Source organism: Chaetodon auriga, chromosome 1, assembly GCF_051107435.1.
Source record: "Chaetodon auriga isolate fChaAug3 chromosome 1, fChaAug3.hap1, whole genome shotgun sequence".
NCBI lineage: Eukaryota > Metazoa > Chordata > Actinopteri > Chaetodontiformes > Chaetodontidae > Chaetodon > Chaetodon auriga.
Window position 1 is genome coordinate 7,231,657 of NC_135074.1, and position 18,579 is coordinate 7,250,235.

General features: G+C 42.4%; 1 protein-coding gene across 1 annotated transcript in view; it reads left to right on the top strand.

The window, feature by feature from the left end:
• Nucleotides 1-18,579, top strand: part of itfg1 (integrin alpha FG-GAP repeat containing 1) — a 139,963-nt gene that overhangs the window by 36,857 nt on the left and 84,527 nt on the right. The window contains exon 9 of the mRNA XM_076737129.1: nucleotides 10,492-10,586. Coding sequence (XP_076593244.1) covers nucleotides 10,492-10,586 — 95 coding nt within the window. The remainder of the gene's footprint in view (nucleotides 1-10,491; nucleotides 10,587-18,579) is intronic.

The following is an 18,579-nucleotide window of genomic DNA, read 5'->3' on the forward strand; positions in this document are numbered from 1 at the left end:
TGCTGTAAGACTGCATCTTGACTGCCCGTTAATAGCAGTGCGTGCCTCCCATTGTGTGCAGCAAGCAGGAGAGCAAACAGTTATTTGACCTTGGTGAACATGTTGTCTTTGAAAGCCGAACCACGAGCAAATATGGACTGAAGCACGGCGTTCCATTAGATAAAAACATGTTGGGAATTTTGGAATTGATGACATCCTTTTTCAATAAATTCGGACTTTTGGACTTAGCAACACTTTGGAGTTTTTGGAAATTGGATCCCACGAGTCAGACAGTTGGAATCTAATTCTGCCAAATGTTGTATCAGTAATAATATTAGTCTAGTCTGATCATTATCTGAAACTGTGCAGAGATGCCAGGTTTAAACAATGAACGGACATGCATTGAATGTCAGTGTTATTAATGAAGTTTCAAGGCTTCAGACTGTTTGGTACAGTCCTGCTTTCTGTATTTTATGCAAAGCAATAATCTGTGGTGTTTTTGCATTGCGCTTCTTCAAGTTCACTTATACATTCAGCCTCATATCGTATGCTGTCTTGCGGTCACGATCCTTGAGAGAGGGAAGCTAGATTGTCGAAAAAATATGCACATTTTCAAACAGTGTTCCAGTAATTTAAGAGAAGCAACACAGGACTGCTTAATGTCTGGAGGGAAACAGCGCAGTGTGTCTGTAGTATCGATTCTGTACAGCCAAACCCGAGTGGAATATGCATCATTTCATGTGAACAGAAGGAATTTTTCCAGGGAAGAATAGACCGTCAATGCTAAAGCAATTGGCAAAACACAACCACAGACATTTATCTGTATGAAAATGGTATTCATGTCATTATGTCTTCAAAAAGCCATCAAAATCAGATGTCATCTTTTTTGTCTGTTTTTTTTTCTTTTATCAGTTCTTTTCTTTCCTTACAACATTAAGACCTTTGTTTCCGATTCGCCTGTGTGACCTTATCACTCAGTCTGAGCTGTGTGCCGTCGTCAGCTGCGTAATGTTCGATGCATTCTTAATTAACTTTTGGGCTGGTGTGGCTGTCGTGCACAGGAGCACACAGGCGCACACACATGTGCACACTGAGCTTCATACTGATAAACACGTCCTTATTGGAAAGATTAATCTGTTAATCTCATCGCAGCTGGGGGTGTCCATCAAATATTTAGTGAACAAACTTCCCCTTCCCAAATTTGCAATAAAGTATGAGCCAGAGGGGAAATGACCTATATGCTATGGGTGTGTCTGTGTGTGTGTGTGTGTGTGTGTGTGTGTCTGTATGTCATGATGGAATCTGTCTCACACTGTGTGTTTGTGTAATTTGCTGGCGAGTGTGTGCGTGTGTATGTAATTCATCATCTCTGGGGCGGCGACCTTTTTTTGTTTAAATCTCGAGCTTATCTCAACACAAACTTTTTCATTTCTTTAATCTTATTTCACTCCTCCTACGGCTCGGAAATGTCACTTCAAGACGTTTCCCTCGTTAACCGGGGATTGAAGCCTTTGAGGGTCACGCTTCTAATAACCTGCCAAATTCTGGGAGAGAGATGCCTTGCAGGATGTAACGTCTCTCTCTCTTTTTTTTTTTTTAGTCCCGTTTTGTCTCTGCTCCGTCCCTCCTCGGCTGTCGCTGTCTATCTTTATTTCTCTTGATCTACTGTATATCTGCTATCTATGGCTTACTCGCTTTTCACACTCCTTCGCCCTCTGTTCTTCATCTAAACAGCTTTTGGTGTCATCGTTATTTCATTGTCGGAGGAGGACTCTGTCATGACCCACTGTCACCCCCCTCTATTGTTTTCAGTCCCTCTCTTTTTCTGAGATTTTGAGGATTCATAAAAATGTCACTGTTCACTTTGTTTAAGAGATTATTAGCGTTTTGCAATATATAGAGCAATGATATCCAACATCATTTCAAGCAATTGTATTTTGTGATGAGCAATAGTTAATAGATCAAAACAGCCGAAGCCGGATAACTTCAGACACACTGTATCAAATAATGCTAGACTTAAATTAGAAACACATTCATCACTTTAACTATATCTCATAGTCTTTTTCTGTATCTTTAAGTCTCAGAGCCAAAAAGAGATGATCCGTGCCAACAAGAGCGGAGTTAGTGTTTGTTAGAAAATCAATGCAGCTGAATGGGAGACTCCGTATGAGTCAGATAAGATTGCCTCTGACAAGAAATGCACACAAAACTGAAAGAAAACCTGCACCCGTAGGTAACGACTCCTTAAATATTTTAATGCCGCAAGTCCAAAACTGATGCATTTCAGCCTGAAGCAAGCAGTGTTCTTTCCTTTATATCTGCTGTAGTTTTAGGACATATGCAGCTCCAGTGAATACAGCTGTGATACAATGGCCCAAATCTGAAATAACGAGTCAGTTAACTATACAACATGCCTCATTAAAAGCTACTTTCTTTAGTTGTACTAGTTGAATGCTGGAGTGACAGTCTAATACCAACAATGAACAATAAGATTTGAAACAAACTTTCATCAGAAGAATTGTCTTCATGATGTAATCCTTGCAAGAGATGCTCACAGTTGGTGACGGAAATGTCAGTCAGTTGCTTCACCACTCTGGTCCTGCAGTAACTCTGTGGTGGATGCTCTGACCTTGGTGGTTCCCTGATCTCTGCTGTGGCACCACCATGAAGTTGACATTTTACTGTTGGATGGATTGCTATGACATTCAGTGCAGTAGGTTACCTCGTGAGCTCTCTGTACATGTGACAGATTTTTCTGGCCCAAGTAGAGTTAACCAATCAAGTACATATTTGACATTAAAATGTAGAACCTGCGTCTAATGTGATCGATTCACAAGCTGAAATCCACAGCTTAGTTTCAGATGTTGAAGTCTCAGTTGTGGTTACCATGCAGCACAGGTAGTACACGTACAGAGTATAGATTGCCTTAGTGTTGAGAATGTAATCCAATACAGTATCACAAAGAACAAACTTAAAATGTATGGTTATGGTCACCTCTCTGACACTGGCCGATGTACTTAGCGCTGTTCATTGGGTCTCCTTTTCCTGTGTTTCTATCTCTGTTTATGCTTCATCTTCAGTACCTGTTTAAACTGGCGTCCTACTGCCTCAGCCTTTCATTTTTCCGTTATTCTTATTCAGTGTTTGTCTCTCTGTGTGTGGCCATCTTATTAGTCCGTCCGACTGCTTCTCTCCAGGCTAATTAACAAGCAACATCTCACCTTTCCAAAGAAACCTTGAATGAATGGCCACAGGGAGGCTGAATGGAAGAGAGGAAAGAGAGCGAGGGGGTAATGGCACGCTTCAGGTGACGTGAAGCCAGTTAGAAAAGAGGATAGAAACCCAGAGATATGTGGAGGTGGATGATCTGGAGAGGGAGGAGGAGAATATGGCAGGGAGTCGAATCAAGGAATGATGGGAAAGAGGAGGACAGGATGAGAGAGCGGAGAGCAGAACTGCATCCCTGTATGATCTAGAGTGGGAATTATTTCCATCACACATCACACTGTCGATTGCCACTCTACCCTTTTCTACCTCTACCTTTCCCTGTCTGTCTCCCACTACATTTTCCTCTTTATCTTTTTGTCTGTGTCGACCGTCCTCTACTTCTACCCCTCTGTCAGTCTTGTACTCTGTCAGCAATTCATGATGTGTATAACAACAGCAGCAACAGTAATTAAAAAAGAGCGTTTGTGTCTCATATGTTTGCAGGTTTTTGGATACAGTGCTGCCAGGCTGCAGCTCTATCTGCTCTCTTGAGCAAAATGTCGAGTTTACCTTTATCTCAGAGCTCAGATTTATGATGGTGTTTATCCATATAGATGTCTTCAGTATTGAGGAAATGCAGTGAAGTTTTAAGGACCTTTATAACACTCCCGTCCAGTGCTCGTCTCTTTCTTCAGCCTGATTGTGATCTAACCTGAGCTTAGTTACGTACCTGTGAGTGTCCTCCTTCTGGGTCTGTCCACTCCTGTGATAAGGTAATCTGTCGATGTCTGCTCTCTCAAAAACAACCTGAATCGGAGTCTTTTATGCAGGAATTTTAGTTGAGCTGAATAAGGAGTGCTGTCGTGCCTCTGCTTGGGCTTCCACTTTTTATTTGAAATTTGAACATTCAAACATGGAAAAGGGAAATATTCAAACTCTTCCTGACCTGTTCCAGTTCGAAGTTTACAGTCTGGAAGTGAAACTGACCGTTTGAAGTAGTTTGCCTTGTGGTCCAACAGAGGGCACTCTTAAAATTCACTATAAGCTTAATCTATTGCATGCCCTGACCTGTGATTAAACTAAGGTAAAAAATAATCATGCGCACATGGCGCTGTGTAGGTTGAGTCTGAACTTATTCGAACAGGTGACGTGTGATTTGTTCAACATGACAGCCCCAGTCATTACTGGGAGGGGCCAGACTGCCCACCTGAACGTAATCTTAACATGTGTCATCTTGCTGCCGTGTTATACAAGTGTTTTTGAAGGTCCCAGTCCAGTGATTTGTGACAGTAATGAAGGCAATGCATACTTTGTTCCTCCGTGTATTTACGCTTCCAAGTCAAATATGAGCGGTATTTTGTGCTACCCACAGTTTTTATGCTCACTTGAGGAAAACCTTTGGCACCTGGATTTCTTTTGAAAGATTGAAGACTGATTTTGTCATTTTTCAGTGTTTTTTATTCCTTTTTTTTCATTATTTTGGCTAATAATAAGGCCACATTCCTCTCCCAGAAAAGATCCAAAGCCACTGCATTTTGCTGATATGAATGGACCAAATTCTTATTTCATAAATCTAGACTGAACAGCTGAACCGGGCTGTCCTGTGTCATCAGCTTTGGGCTTAGTGCTGTATGTGGGGCAATTTTTAATCTAACATATAGAGATTTGATATCAAGTGGTGCTTTCACTCAATTGAAGACTTTTTTTGTAAACTGTAACTGAATGACACCCTCACAGATCACACATACAGGACTGATGGTCACACAGAGCACACATTCCCGATGAGATAAATGCTCTGGACACCAAGCGGGAACAGTTCATTTGTGTTTGTTTCACCGATTTGTTGAAAGTCGTCTGTCTGAGTAGAGTCTACAGGCAGCACACATTGACTAAACTTCAGGTGTGTGTTGCGCATGTATCCGTTCATGTGTACGTGCATGTGTGTGGCTGCATACGGGAATCTGTCCACACACTCATGTTTGTGTGCTAGCAGTTCTTTTTCCAGCACTAGACTCTTAATAGATGCACAGCATATGCCAGACAAAACAGGCCCATCTGCCTTATCACTGAGGTAATTGCATTTTTCAAAGTGACAGCGGCCGATGCATAATTCATCATTAGGTAAAGCACAACGAAGTCCCACAGCCAAGTGTGTCAGCGAGCTTCACTGCAGGTAGGATGGAGGGAGGCTGCTCTGCGACCAGCGGCTCCCGACGATATGGAGATTTTGCAGACAGATAGGAATGTGTTTGGAAGTGATATTTAAAATCGGCAAGGCTGTCATCATGCTCTGTGTGAGTGCGTGTGTGTGTGTGTTTGCATGCAGGTAAGTCAGCATGTTAACAGGACAGCCTATTTCTCGTTGCTCTCCCCTCAGGCGCTCCTACTCCACTCATCTTATTATATTGTGTTACATCCAACCTCTCCTCCTCTCCCTCTTTTCCGTCTGCCTCATTCTCTCCTCCACCTCTGCATACTTTTCACACTTTTTTTTTTTTTTTGCCTTCATTTCCCTTTGTATTTTTGCTTTCTCTCTCACTAGCTGTCTTGTCTTGTCATGTTTTCAACCCGTGCTTTTTTATTCCCACATCCTCCATCACTTTCTCTGTCAGTCTCAGAGAGTGGTGTACCTGTAAAACAGAGGTACTGGAGTGCTGCTTGCCAAGTTGAGATCAGAGTCAGGTGTGTAAGCAGTTTCACAAAAGGGCATCTGCCTGTGTTTATTTGAAATACATCCCTCTGGACCGTATTAATGAAGTGAAAGTGCAGCAATGGGAAAAATATAATTTCCTAATCAGGCACCATTTTGTGATATCCCTCACATTCAGAAATATTCCAATCTGTATGCAAATGACTGAGTCTCCTGGGTTTATAGTTTCCAAGTTCAGATATTAATTTACACATTTTAATATGCAATATGATGCAAATTGCAAAGTACTTCTGACACAAAAGTGTCCTTCATTGAAGGTAAAACCAGCACCTCCTTTCTTATTCCAATATCTGCTGTGCAGTAATTATGCAAAAGTAGTACTCTCAATTATAACGAGCCACCCACAGTGATCTAGACACTAATTAGCAATTTTGAATTAATTTTAAAATGTTAGCGTTTTGCACACTTCCTAAAGTGCAGTGTATTGAAAGCAAATCCTATCAAAATACCTGAGGTTTTCAAACTGTAAGGCACACGTTCCCTGTTGGGGGGGGGGGACACAGGCAGAACGAGACGTGAGACAAAGATGCCACATGAGGTGAAGGAGGCCGGTGCATGCCAGCGTTCTAAAAACAACAGGAAGCTTTTGGCATGCTTGTCAGCCGCTGGAGCTGCAGCAGTGGCTTTGACACACATTGAGGCAATTAAGGGACTTAAAAGCCCCGAGTGCCTGATTTCTGCTATTTTGTCACTATTTCTGCATTCTAGAAGCTGCTTCCTCACTGGCGCTCCACTCAGACTCAAGAATTACATCTCAGATGGGAGACTTGCTAAATCTTTCTTGAACCTTAAGTGAGTGTGATTGATGTGGTGTAACTGGGTGCCTAGTTGGAGAGATACAGGAGAGCGTGATTGTATTTTAAATACTAGTAAGCTCTCCATTCAGGCTTAAATTTTCAGGTGAATCCTTGCAAAAGATGTGGAGCTCTTTTATTGAAATTACTTTTGGATGCGTAAATAATAATCTGTCTGCTGACAGGATTCCACAGTTGGAAATAATGTTGTATGTAGTTTTTCTATCTTTTGCACCTGTGTGTTTGTCACTCAAGGACAACATGTCATATCACCCACATTCTTCGCCCTCTGTTACACCTTTAGCACACACAATCGCAGAAAGCACACATACGGACAATGGCGCACACACAGACCTCTGTCAGATCGTTGGGTGTGTAATGAGACACAGGCTTCTGGCAACATACCACCATTTGTGTTTGTGTGCGTATTATGATTTGCTCTGTGTTGTCTTCTATGAATGTCAATATGTCACAGTGCATATCTGTACAGTCTCCATATACTCTCTCGCAGTTTCTCTCGCTCTCTCGCTGTTGTCTGTCCCATTTTCTCTCCATTCCTCTGCCCCGTCCTTCCCAGGCCGCCCCTCTCCTCACCGCCCTCTCCCTGTTTCAACCCATACCTGCAGTTTCCTCCCTCTGCGAGTCTCTCAGCCAATCTCCATCACACCACGCATCAACAGTGGGAGGGAGAGAGGAATGCGGGGGTGAGGGTGGGAGGGAGGGAGCGAGGGAGGGAGGGAATGATGGTGAATAAAGAAGAGGAGAGATGGACGGAGAAACAAAGGTATTCAGACCGAGAAGGGAGTAATGGAAGGAGGGAGGGAGGGAGGGACTGAGAAGTGAGCTGGAAGAGGAGGGAGAGAGGGGAGGAGGGCAAGATGGGAGACGGGTGAAGGAGAGCATAACAGGCATAAAAGAGAGACAGATGAATAGATAGATGAAAGAAGGTATTCATGGAGGGAAGGACAGGTGGGACAGAGGGCGTGTGTGCGTGTAGCAGAATTGACGGTAAGCAATGGAGACAGAATGGTGAGAGACAACCTCTGTAGGACTAAATTAGCACTCATTCTGTGTCTCTCTGCCTATTTCTTTGATTTTCTCCGTACAGTACCTCACCATAGACGTCTCTGTCTCTATGTACACTGGAAAAACATGTTCAAATGATGCACGCATATTCAGTATCTCAGTTTCTTTTCATTTATTTTCAGTGCAGCTGATTAGAAAGCAGTGACTTACTGGTTCCAACCAGTACAGCGTGTTCTGCACCAGACATTTGCAGCACTCCAGCAGCCACTCTCTGCATGTGGACTACCTAATGATGCAGTTTGAATTTAGACTGAGTAGGTTTGCAAAATTGTGTTGAAACAATTAAAGCATTGCTCTTCCACAAAGCTGGGAGGCTTGCTAGAGGCAGATTTTTAAGAATGAGTAGTCCACCATGAGGACGTCCTGACTAACACTGAATCCTACCTTTGTTTTTGTTAGACCGTACCTGCCTCGTAACATGCCAACATCTTTCAACCTCCACACCGCCACTTTATAACGCAGGGTTTCTGTAGTCACCAAGCAGAGATGATCACATCAAGGTTGTTTTCTCACACTTGAGAAAGTTTCTCCAGAGCCACCGTAGACTTTAGTAGTACTCCTCATGATGAGTTAATGAGCTGTGAAATTGGTGGTGCCCTTTAATTGACAAGTCAGTTGGCATAAAATGAATCAGTGACAGTTTTGATAATCAATTAATAATTTATGTAATTAGCACTAAACATGTGCTTAGCGGTGGCAGCTTTCCAAGGGTGAGTATTTGCTGGTTTTCATTCATTTCATACCATTGCAGATCTCATAGTTTTCAATTTTTCAGACAATTGTCAGACAGTGTGAGCAGCTGTAAAACATGGTTTCAACAGGCCAGAGTCTGTGAACGTGGACCTGCTGGCTGTGTGGATATGAAGAGCTCATTCTGAAGTGACCAAAACACGACAGTTCTTATTTTCAGGTGGTTATACACTAATAAAAACATACTTAGAAACATTATATTCCATTTCTGCCAATAGATCCCCTAAAACCTACTCACCTTTGAATGATGTGAAACACTGCCTCGACAATGGCTGAAGTTAATGAAGAGCGGGGTACCTTCGAAAGATACTTCCTCATTTCATATCCCTCCATGAACAGTTTGTCTCTTTCCGTTTTTCTCTGTCCACACTGCAAAAGAAACCTTTTGTCTGTCCACTGATTTGAAGGGAATCAGAAGAAGCGTTGAGCGTTTAAAAGCAGCACAAACAGACTCTCTGCTTTGTTCTCTCCTCTCCGCCACATATTTGTTTACTTGTTTCTGAATTCAGCATTTTTTTTTAATGTCAGTAGTAATGACTGCTGTAATGATGTGACAGTATGATTGAGATGCAATGGTTTGTCTCAGCATGTTTTGGGATGCTTCTCCAGATTTTCGGGCTTTTTTAATGTGTGTTTTCATCAGCCATTGGCTTTAAGAGTTGAGAAGACAAATTCATCTCGCTTTGGAAACAAATATAATTACCTTATGTCAATCACAGACAGTCTGCCCTTTTTTAAACATGATTTTAAAATATGGAACAGTAGATTAAAAGCCTTTATCTCTTGCAGTCGATCTTCTTATCTGTCTCACTTTTTCTCCCACTTTGTGCCTCTCCCTCTCTTGCCCCTGACAGCCACATTCAGTTTCTCCTCCTCCCCTGCTTTGTACTGTCATTAATCATCAGTGTCATTCAGTTTTCCCCTTCCACATGGCACAACATCTGTTTGGGAGTGTTGCACTTGCCCTGTTGAAGAGGATTCAGACAAACGTGCCATGAGAAGCCTGGAAGCAGTTTCACCTCTTTATGTCTGGTGTCAGTTTACGTGCCAGCCTCTGTCCAGGACGCGTCTGCACTGTGTTTATGAACTAGCCAAAGCTCAAAAGCCGTGCAGAGGTTTCATTGTTTCCTGTCTTTTTTTTCTACACGTGCAGACTTGACAGAGAAGGAAAAGCACGGGTGCAAGTAATAATACTAATGATGAATCATGATCATCAAGGTAAATGGTAAATGGAACAATTCATACTGGTTCTAGGTCATATTGCAAATCTTGGTGTGAGCTGCTGTATTCACCACACCACCTTTAGGAACACACTGCCACATGAAGAGGGATTTTATTAATGGGGGGGGGGCACATTCTTCATGCTTTTTTTTCATGTGTAGTAGATGTGTGCACTCCTCTGCAGCTCAGCCCCGTGCAATTTAAATCACTTAATGAGGCTTTGTTTTGTCATGTTGTGTGTGTGTGTGTGTGTGTGTGTGTGTGTGTGTGTCTGAAAGTGAACCTGGTGCACTGAAGTGCCTGTGCTTTGAAGAGCTGTTGTTTTGATTCGGGAGGCTCAGTCCCCGTTTGTACATTAGATGAAGCCTGCGTGGCTTTATGATAATAATAATTAATAGCGATGAAAATCAGTGGAGAAAATGATGCTTCAAGTCGACTGATATTATTAAAAGGCATCAAAGAGACGAGTGCTGCATGGATGTGTGTTCGCTCGTAGGAAACAAGCAGGTGTTCCTGTGATCCGGCTCACACGTGGCAAAAAAAAACAAAAAAAAAACAGCAAGAATGTTCTTTGTTGCCAGAAAGTGCGCTGTGCTCAAAGTCGACACCAGCACGGATCCGTGGCATTCTGATGGAGTGAAAATATTAAAATAGCACAGTTTTAGAAAACAAAGGCTCACGCTTCGCGCTGCTTCGATCCATCATGTTTGCTTCTCCATCTAATTCTCTGTCTGTCTCTGGCAGATGGTGATGGCTACCAGGACCACCTCCTCCCCGTGTGTCAGGATGAAGGCTGTCAGCACAGTGCCATCTACCTGGCCAAGTTAGGCTCAAAAGAGGTACACGCCACACATGACCATACTGACATTCGAATGGGTTAGCCTGGTTTTGTACTCAGTAAACCACTTTATTTTTTTCTATTTATCACTCTTCTAGCTGGCCTGTTCTTTTTTATTCTACTATTCTTTATAGCACCACTCTGCTCTTTATACTCGCGGTACCATCTGCTCACATCTGTCAGACACCACTTTAATCTTTGTTACACGTCTGATTTGTTCACCAATGCTCCGCTCGACTGTCTGCTTCTCTGCCACTTGTTATTACATGTGCAGGAGAAGCATATATTGGATCCCACAGTATGGATATATTCAATTTCACTGAGTATGGTATTAAAAATGGTGCAGCTAATAATAATTGGAGGTCCATATATCGCATCTTAAAGTAAGAATGAACACGACTGGTCATTTTCTTTCATTCGTGCCTTAATCAAAACTTCGCTTGTGTATTTTAAAGGTCTTGAAAATACAACATCCTATTGGGTGATTTAGTCAGACGGAGAGATTTTATGAAACATGATTCGGGATTCACAGACAGAGGGATTCATTCAACTTGATAAATCTGGTCAACAGATCATCATGCCTACACAACGAAATAGGTCTTCTGTGTCTTCCAGAACAACCCATAAGACACTTAAAAAGCAGCTCATGTTTAAGTGTCCTGATCTGCTGCCTCTGTGGTCATTGGCCAGTTAGTTTAAGGCAGCCAAAAGTGTTGAAACTCAGGTTGTGGAAGACTTGTGGTCACGGTTAAGGTAGAATAATCATTGCTGCCATGACTAACAGGAGAGGGGATGGGACCTGCGCTCTTCCTCGTCACACTTATTGGACCCCACCATCCAAGCTGACCCCTCTTTTAATTCAATTTGATTTGCGGCCGTTGAAAAACTTAGAGCTGCTCCTGCCAAAAGAGGTCACTTGTAAGCAGATTATTTACCTGTTTGAAAAATCTTCACGTTCTTTGTGACTGCTCCCCTCCCCGTGTGCCTCCATTGCAATGGCAGAGCTCCTGTTTCTCGGCACAATGGCGGTCTATTTCAGGAAGGCATTAACACGTGGCTCGCTGTGGGGGGGGGGGGGGGGGGGGTATTCTTTCTGAGATAACGGGTGTGACTTCTTTTGCAGAGCCACACGAGATAGAAGTAATAGATAGGCACAGACGCACATGCAGTCCTGTATGATTAATGTACACATGCAGAAGAGAAGTCATGCGCACGGACATGTTTACTCACAGTTGCTCTCACATGAAAACACACACACACACCATCCTACCACCACCACCACCACCACCACCTACGTACCATCTTGTATGAGTCTTTTCAGTTACATCCTACCATTTGGCAGGAAGCTTCACTCCTTTTTCTTCCTTCCTCTGCCACCAGAGAACTCAATTCCACTCTTTTATTTCAGTCCAAAATAGAAATATTACAGGCTTATCTGCATGTCCGCCCCCACACACATGTGCACACAAAAGACACACACATGGAGACACACAGATGCACTCTCCTCGTGGACATGCCTTCTTTTGTTTGCCCGTCAGTAACAAAATAAGAAGAAAAAAAAAAATGATTGAGAAGGGAAGTGAAAGGAGGAGAGTTGAGGGAAGGGGAGGGGAGGCAGAGAGAGGAGGACTTATCTGCACTGATGGATGAAGTGAACACATGTTGTGTTCCGTGTCGCTATGTGTTTGAGAGACAGTCATCACTGTCAGCGAGAGGGATGGGTGGAGAGGGAAGGGTGGGCAGGCTGAGGAGCTAACTGCACTCTAAGTGGTGATGCTTTCGTGGAATGGTGATAATCATAATAACCTTTTTCTTCACACCTGCAGTTTGTGTACGTCGCAGTATTGATTTCATCGGTTCATCGTTATTTGTGGCGCAAACACTCGCTGAGCCATGATTATGCTTGATCTTACACCAGGTGTGTATGTGTGTGTTTGGCTGCGTGGGCGTGTGTGTGTGTGTGTGTGTGTGTGTGTGTGTGTGTAGGTGTGTGCCTCCATTAGAGTGGAGCAGCTAGTGAGCAGATGTCTTCCCTGGAGGGATCTGCCCACAGAGAAAATGGAGGGAGCGATGGTGAAAACAGAAGGGGGAAGGAGGGATGAAGAGAGAAATGGAAAGAAAAGAGAGCTTGATGGAGGAAAGGAGGAAAAGTGGAAAAATAATGGCAGGGAGGGAGGAAGAGGAGGTGGGGGGTAAGGAAGATTGGAAGGAGGGTAGAAGCAAAAAAAAAGCTCTTTCTGTTGTCCCTTCATTGCCACTTTGAGACAAACATCCCATCAGAGGGAATGAGGGCGGGAGGAGCAGAAAAGAGGAATGGGGAGTGAATAAGACTATGATGTGTATACGGGCAAAGACATGATGAGATGCCCTCGGCCATGCACGGAAGTCCCGCTGAGTAGAAACTAGTGTGTGTCTATAGTTCAAACAGCAATTCAATCCTTCCTTCTTGCAGTCTCACACTCCGCTCTGCCCCTACAGCACCTCTGCAGCAGCTCCAGGCCTTTAGTTCACCATATTGGAAGAAACCGCAGGGGGCTTCCAGCAATCTCTCTGCTTCATCCTCTGTCCTTACAGACACACTCTGATGACACTTATTGTACTTTGGACCTTACTTTCTGTGCTCCCACATTCTGTAACACAACTGGACATTACCACAGAGAATAATGTAATTGCATCTGTGGGTGTTACGTCTGTCAAATAAATGGTAGCAATCTATTTTTATTAGCTCGACAGGAAGACGTCCTGACCAGCAGAGAACACTTCCACAAGAACAAGCACACAGCCCATCCAGATGTGTGTATATTTGAGAGCATGGCTCAATACAGTGAAATGCATAAGATTGATCTGAGCTGAGCATAAATATCCTCAGTTTTTTTTTTTTTTTATGCCTTGATGAAATTGGCTTTACAATTTGACTTTTGGAATCATAGCATGTCGTTACATTTACACAATCCTACTGAAGATTTTTAGACTTCAAATCATTTTCTACACACAGTATAATTGAAATGCAAACGTAGAGTCAAAATAATCAGGCTCATGATAAACAGTTGCATTAAACTGCAGAGACTGCAAAGTAGAATTACTTTATTAATTCCCCTTGGGGGAAGTGAAATATTTTCTCTTGTTGGGATCGCCTCATTTTACATTCAGCAGCAGTAGTACATTAACTACTGTTGCTGTAATGTTAACCGTGAAGTGCGTGGTCAACTTAGCAGCTCTTGTTCTCTTTCACACAATGTTGCATTTTATTTTATTGAAGGGGTCATAATTTGACAATAAAAGTATTAATGTATATTTTATGTGAGGAAGAAGAAGAAGAAAAATGTTCTGTGCCTATACCAGCACTGCAGAACAGTGGAACACTTCAGTTAGTAGACCAGTTCTGGTATGCTGGTTATACTGGGGCTGAATACAGTAAATGGTGACTTTTCAGTACCAGATCGTATTGTTTTCCTTTTAGCTGTGGCGAGAAATAATAAGGTGAATGACCAAAAAAAAAAAATGCATAAAAGTCATTAAAACCAATGCAATATATCAAGTATAGCAAGGCACTGTCTCATTTTGTATCTCACCAAAGAACAACGTTCTCTGTAACGTCCTCCCCTCAGTGGATCACATATACAGTGATACTGCGATTGAAAGCAGGAGTAGTTAAGTCAGTCTTTTTTGTGGTGGATGAACTGCAGTGGGATGTAGGCAGTGAGCTGGCTGACGCAGTATTCTCTCTCACTGTTCACCTAGCGTCAATGAGTGAGTGACCACAAACTGCAACTGTTTGGCCCCAGGCCACATCCCCTGGCTCAGTGACATGAAACAGTCAAAAATGGATTTGCTTTGGGGATGTTACTATTTCTCTTCCACGCTGTTGACTGTGTTTTATGACAAAAACAAACAAAATCCACAAATCGTGCACTCACAAATGCCTTTGCTATCACTGCAAAGCCTCATACTGAACATTATAACAGCACCACTTTCATTTATTGTGCAGTGTCCCAATACAATGCCTGCGTCATTCATTGCTTTGCTATGGATTTACATCTTTAACTGCCAGCAAACTTACCTGCCTATAAATTATAATAATAAAAAAGTATAAGACTGATAGTATTGAGTTAACCATTTCTGCAAGCATTTCTTAATTGCGTTTAATTTTCAATTTTTTTTCTTTGCACATTTCTGCCTGTATGTCTTCTCCCCATTTACACACATGCAAAACACACGTACCACCCCCATGAAGACCAAGCCAGCTGCCTACTGTTGCTGCCCAGACAGTGTAAGGGCAGCCAGTGTGAGCCAGACAGCCTCCTTCCAGTCATCCCAGTCAGCTGGTTAGTGAGTGGTCAAAGAGGTTACACTGACAGCAGGTAGCAGCATCTCCACCCTGCTCAGCTGACACAGACATATGGTCTCACTCCATCTCTGGCTCTGGCTCTGACTCCCTTTTTCCTGGGACAAGCCATGACCTTATTTCCACCTTCTAACAAAAACCCAATCTGTATCTGCATATTCTGGATGGGGACATGTCAGTGCAAAGAGTATCAGGTGTGCATCGATGATGCAGTCGTTACCACCGTAGATAAAAGCACCAAGCGATTGACAAAAAACCTTTTGAAGGTTTGAAATAACATCATGTCATGTGGAAAAAAACAGCAGCATAGTGAGTTGCAACATCGTCACTCTGCAATAACAGCACTTCTGATGACCTTTAACTTGTCTTTGCTTCTGTGTGCAGTGGACAGACTACCACCTCACTCGACTGCATAATTAGAGAAGATTTAGGGTACATTAAAGCACAGAATATATGAAACAATTTGCATGATTGTGGTTCTGCCATGTGAACTCTGCAGAGCGGGTTGCACACTCATATGAGATTTGGGAAAGTGAATCTTAATTCCTTGTTGGATTGAATCAATTTCCAACCACCTATATTTAGACACAAACTTGATGACTAGTTTGATGAAAACAAAGAGGTGAGGTACTATCGGATTTTTGGAACACATGCTTTACAACAAGGTTGATGTGAGGAACCCACAGGAGATAGCTGCTGGGAAATTTTAGGATTTTAAAGGAACAGTTGATCATTTTGGGAAATACACTCAGTTTGTTCCATGAGAAGATCAATACCAGTCTTGTGTCTGGACGCTCAATATGAAGCTTTACGGTAATAAATTTAAAGTAATAGCTACGAGCAACACAACTAACACTTGTTGCAGCAGTAATAACAGTTTCACATTAGACAGGTAAACGTAAATAACATGCCCTATCTTGTTTCACAATGATTCACGTCTTCGGTGGCGTTTCACAGGAGCTTTGCGAGTGGTTAACCTAGCAAACAACATAACGTAAACATCAAAATTCAATACCATGGTGCTGAACGTTTGCTGCTCGGTTAATCCACAGGACAATAAAAGCTACACACCCTAGCAAAACAGAAACGACAGTCAATCTGGAGCACCTGAGTACGACATTGCGGGCCCAACCTCCATACTTTTATATGCTTTCAGTTGGTTTTTAGACTAGAACGACATCTGAAGGACCAGGCAGTTGGTTATATCTACTGCCTCAGTAGCAGGCAAAACTTTAAGTTTAGTTGAAAAATAGCTTCTCTTCATAACATAAGAGTCACATCCAACTTATGTCCTGATTTTGCAACCTATTAAGGTACTTTAAACTGTGTGCAGAGTTGCTGCAGTTTGCATCAAAGATTGTACACCTTCTTCTTGGAGTCAGGGTAGGGGGTAGGGGTCAAATCTGAACACACAAACATGGTCCACATATGTGTAGATTTTTAGTTTTCTTCAGTGTCAGCGTGTAATGCATTGCAAGTTGTTTCTACGTCTGTGGGTACGTGGCAGACATTAGCTGCTAATGGCTTAGTAGGTATACTCAGTGGTGTCATTTTGCCAAAATATAACCAATTATAGGGGCCACGATTGTCAGGAAGCCAGCAAGGGCTTATCTCATCTCGGGATAAGGACTGGAGCCATGCAACCATGAACCCTTGAAAGTCAGTCATGATTTGCATTCATCTCTGCTTCCTCTGCGTCTTGTAGAGCTGTTAGATTATCTGTTTGTCCTTACCTTTGGAGTTTCCTTTTGGTCATATGGTCACATTTCAGTAAGTGCAGATGGTTTCGAAAAAGAAAACTTGTGCCACCGGGCTCTCTCATGTTAGGATGCTTAGTCACAGTAAACTGTCCCTTCTTCTTATTGAAAATAATTCAATAGCTAATACTGTGCCTGTAAATGTTTTATGGAAGAATATTCCAGACATTGTATCACCTAAAGCTCTATCGTAACATACATATAGACCCATAATATGATGCCTAACTTTGTATTAGTCATGAGCTCGCCCACTCCTCTACTGTTCAGTCCCATGCTGTCTTTCAGTGCCAGCTCTATTATGATGAGCATTACACTCATTATATCGCTTGGATCATAAAAGCCATTGCTTCATTACATTCCTGTTTTTTCTTCTTCTCTTTTTTTTTTTTTTACATTTTACTGCCTTGGACAGCCTGCTTTGTCTGCCGATGCTACAGCACCTCCCCACATCACCCCGTAAACCCCACCACCACCTCCCATCTCCACCGCAGGCCGCCCACATTTTAATTTCTTGGCCTAATGAAGCGGGAGCACTCTCCGCCAAGTTGAATCAATGGGAGTCTGCAAGCACGCCGTCGCTTTTTCACTTTAGTCATCAGCAAAGCCAGGAGAGAGCGATTTTATGTCAGGGAGTCTGTGTTTGTGCCCCTTGTGGTTTTTTAAGTGTGTTTCTATATGCGTGCTCCCATGTTTTGTGTGTGTGTATGTGCATGTGTGCATGCAGAACGCCACAATAAGCTGTCTGTACACGGTCTGTGTTTTCCCGCTGTTTGATAAAAAGCTATTTGTATGCGGGCTCCTTCCCATCACTACCATTAAAGGTATCAGATTACCTCGCAAGCACAAATCCCATCATCGTCTTCATCTCCATTAACTAGGTCATTTGGATCTCTGTGTTACCGCACTTACACACAGTCACACTCACACACACTCAGTTCAGTGTTAATATGTTGACATTTGAACCAGCGAATGTCACTGTTTAGTTTTTCAGACTTAGGAGCGCTCTGTTTGGCTGGGAGGACGTTAGGCCACAGATTAATCTATAAAGACACACACTTGACATTATTCAAATTTGTAGCTATATTTAGTGATTAAATGTCAAAACCTCCACAGCCACAAGAGAGGAGTAACTGCTTCATGATTTATTTAAGGGGCTCCTCTGTCAGGTTGGCTATTCATTCTATCTTCTCAGATAAAAAAAATGATTTGATTAGATAAGAAACCTTTTAATATCCTCACTGAGGCCCATATGATTCTCCCCACATTTCCCACACAATACTGCTGAGCAATAAAAACAAACACGGGCCAAACAATGTCTCATCTTGCTGAGGAAAAATACCATATTGAAAATGTGAATGGCGAAAAAGACTGATCTTATGGCTTCCTCTTTTTGCTGTAGTGCTTTTTTGATGCCGCCTGCTAATTTAGCACAATTACCATCTCGCATCATCTGCCTTTGTTCAGCCATATGTTCACACAATATGATCATCACATGTCATTTTGTAAATGTTTGAGAGCCACTTTTTGAGACAGCCATAATAATGCATCACTTAAGTTTGACTGGACAGAGTTTAATGAATTACTAATATGTCATATTCTTGAAGTCCTGCTTCATTAAGCATGTCTCAGTGATATGTGTGTTTGAATACATGTACATAAGCCGACGTGTCTACTTTCGATGTCTCGTTTTTCAGAAGTTTTCTTCATTATTATGCCCTTCTGCCGGCATCATGTTTTCAGGTTATCCATCCCATTCTCGTGAACATGATAACTCAGGAACACCTTCAGGGAATTTCTTCAGATATATCACAAATGTTCCTTTAGATTCAAGGCTGAACTGATTAGAATTTGGTTGTCAAAGGTCACTATGACCACACAAAACACATTTCTGC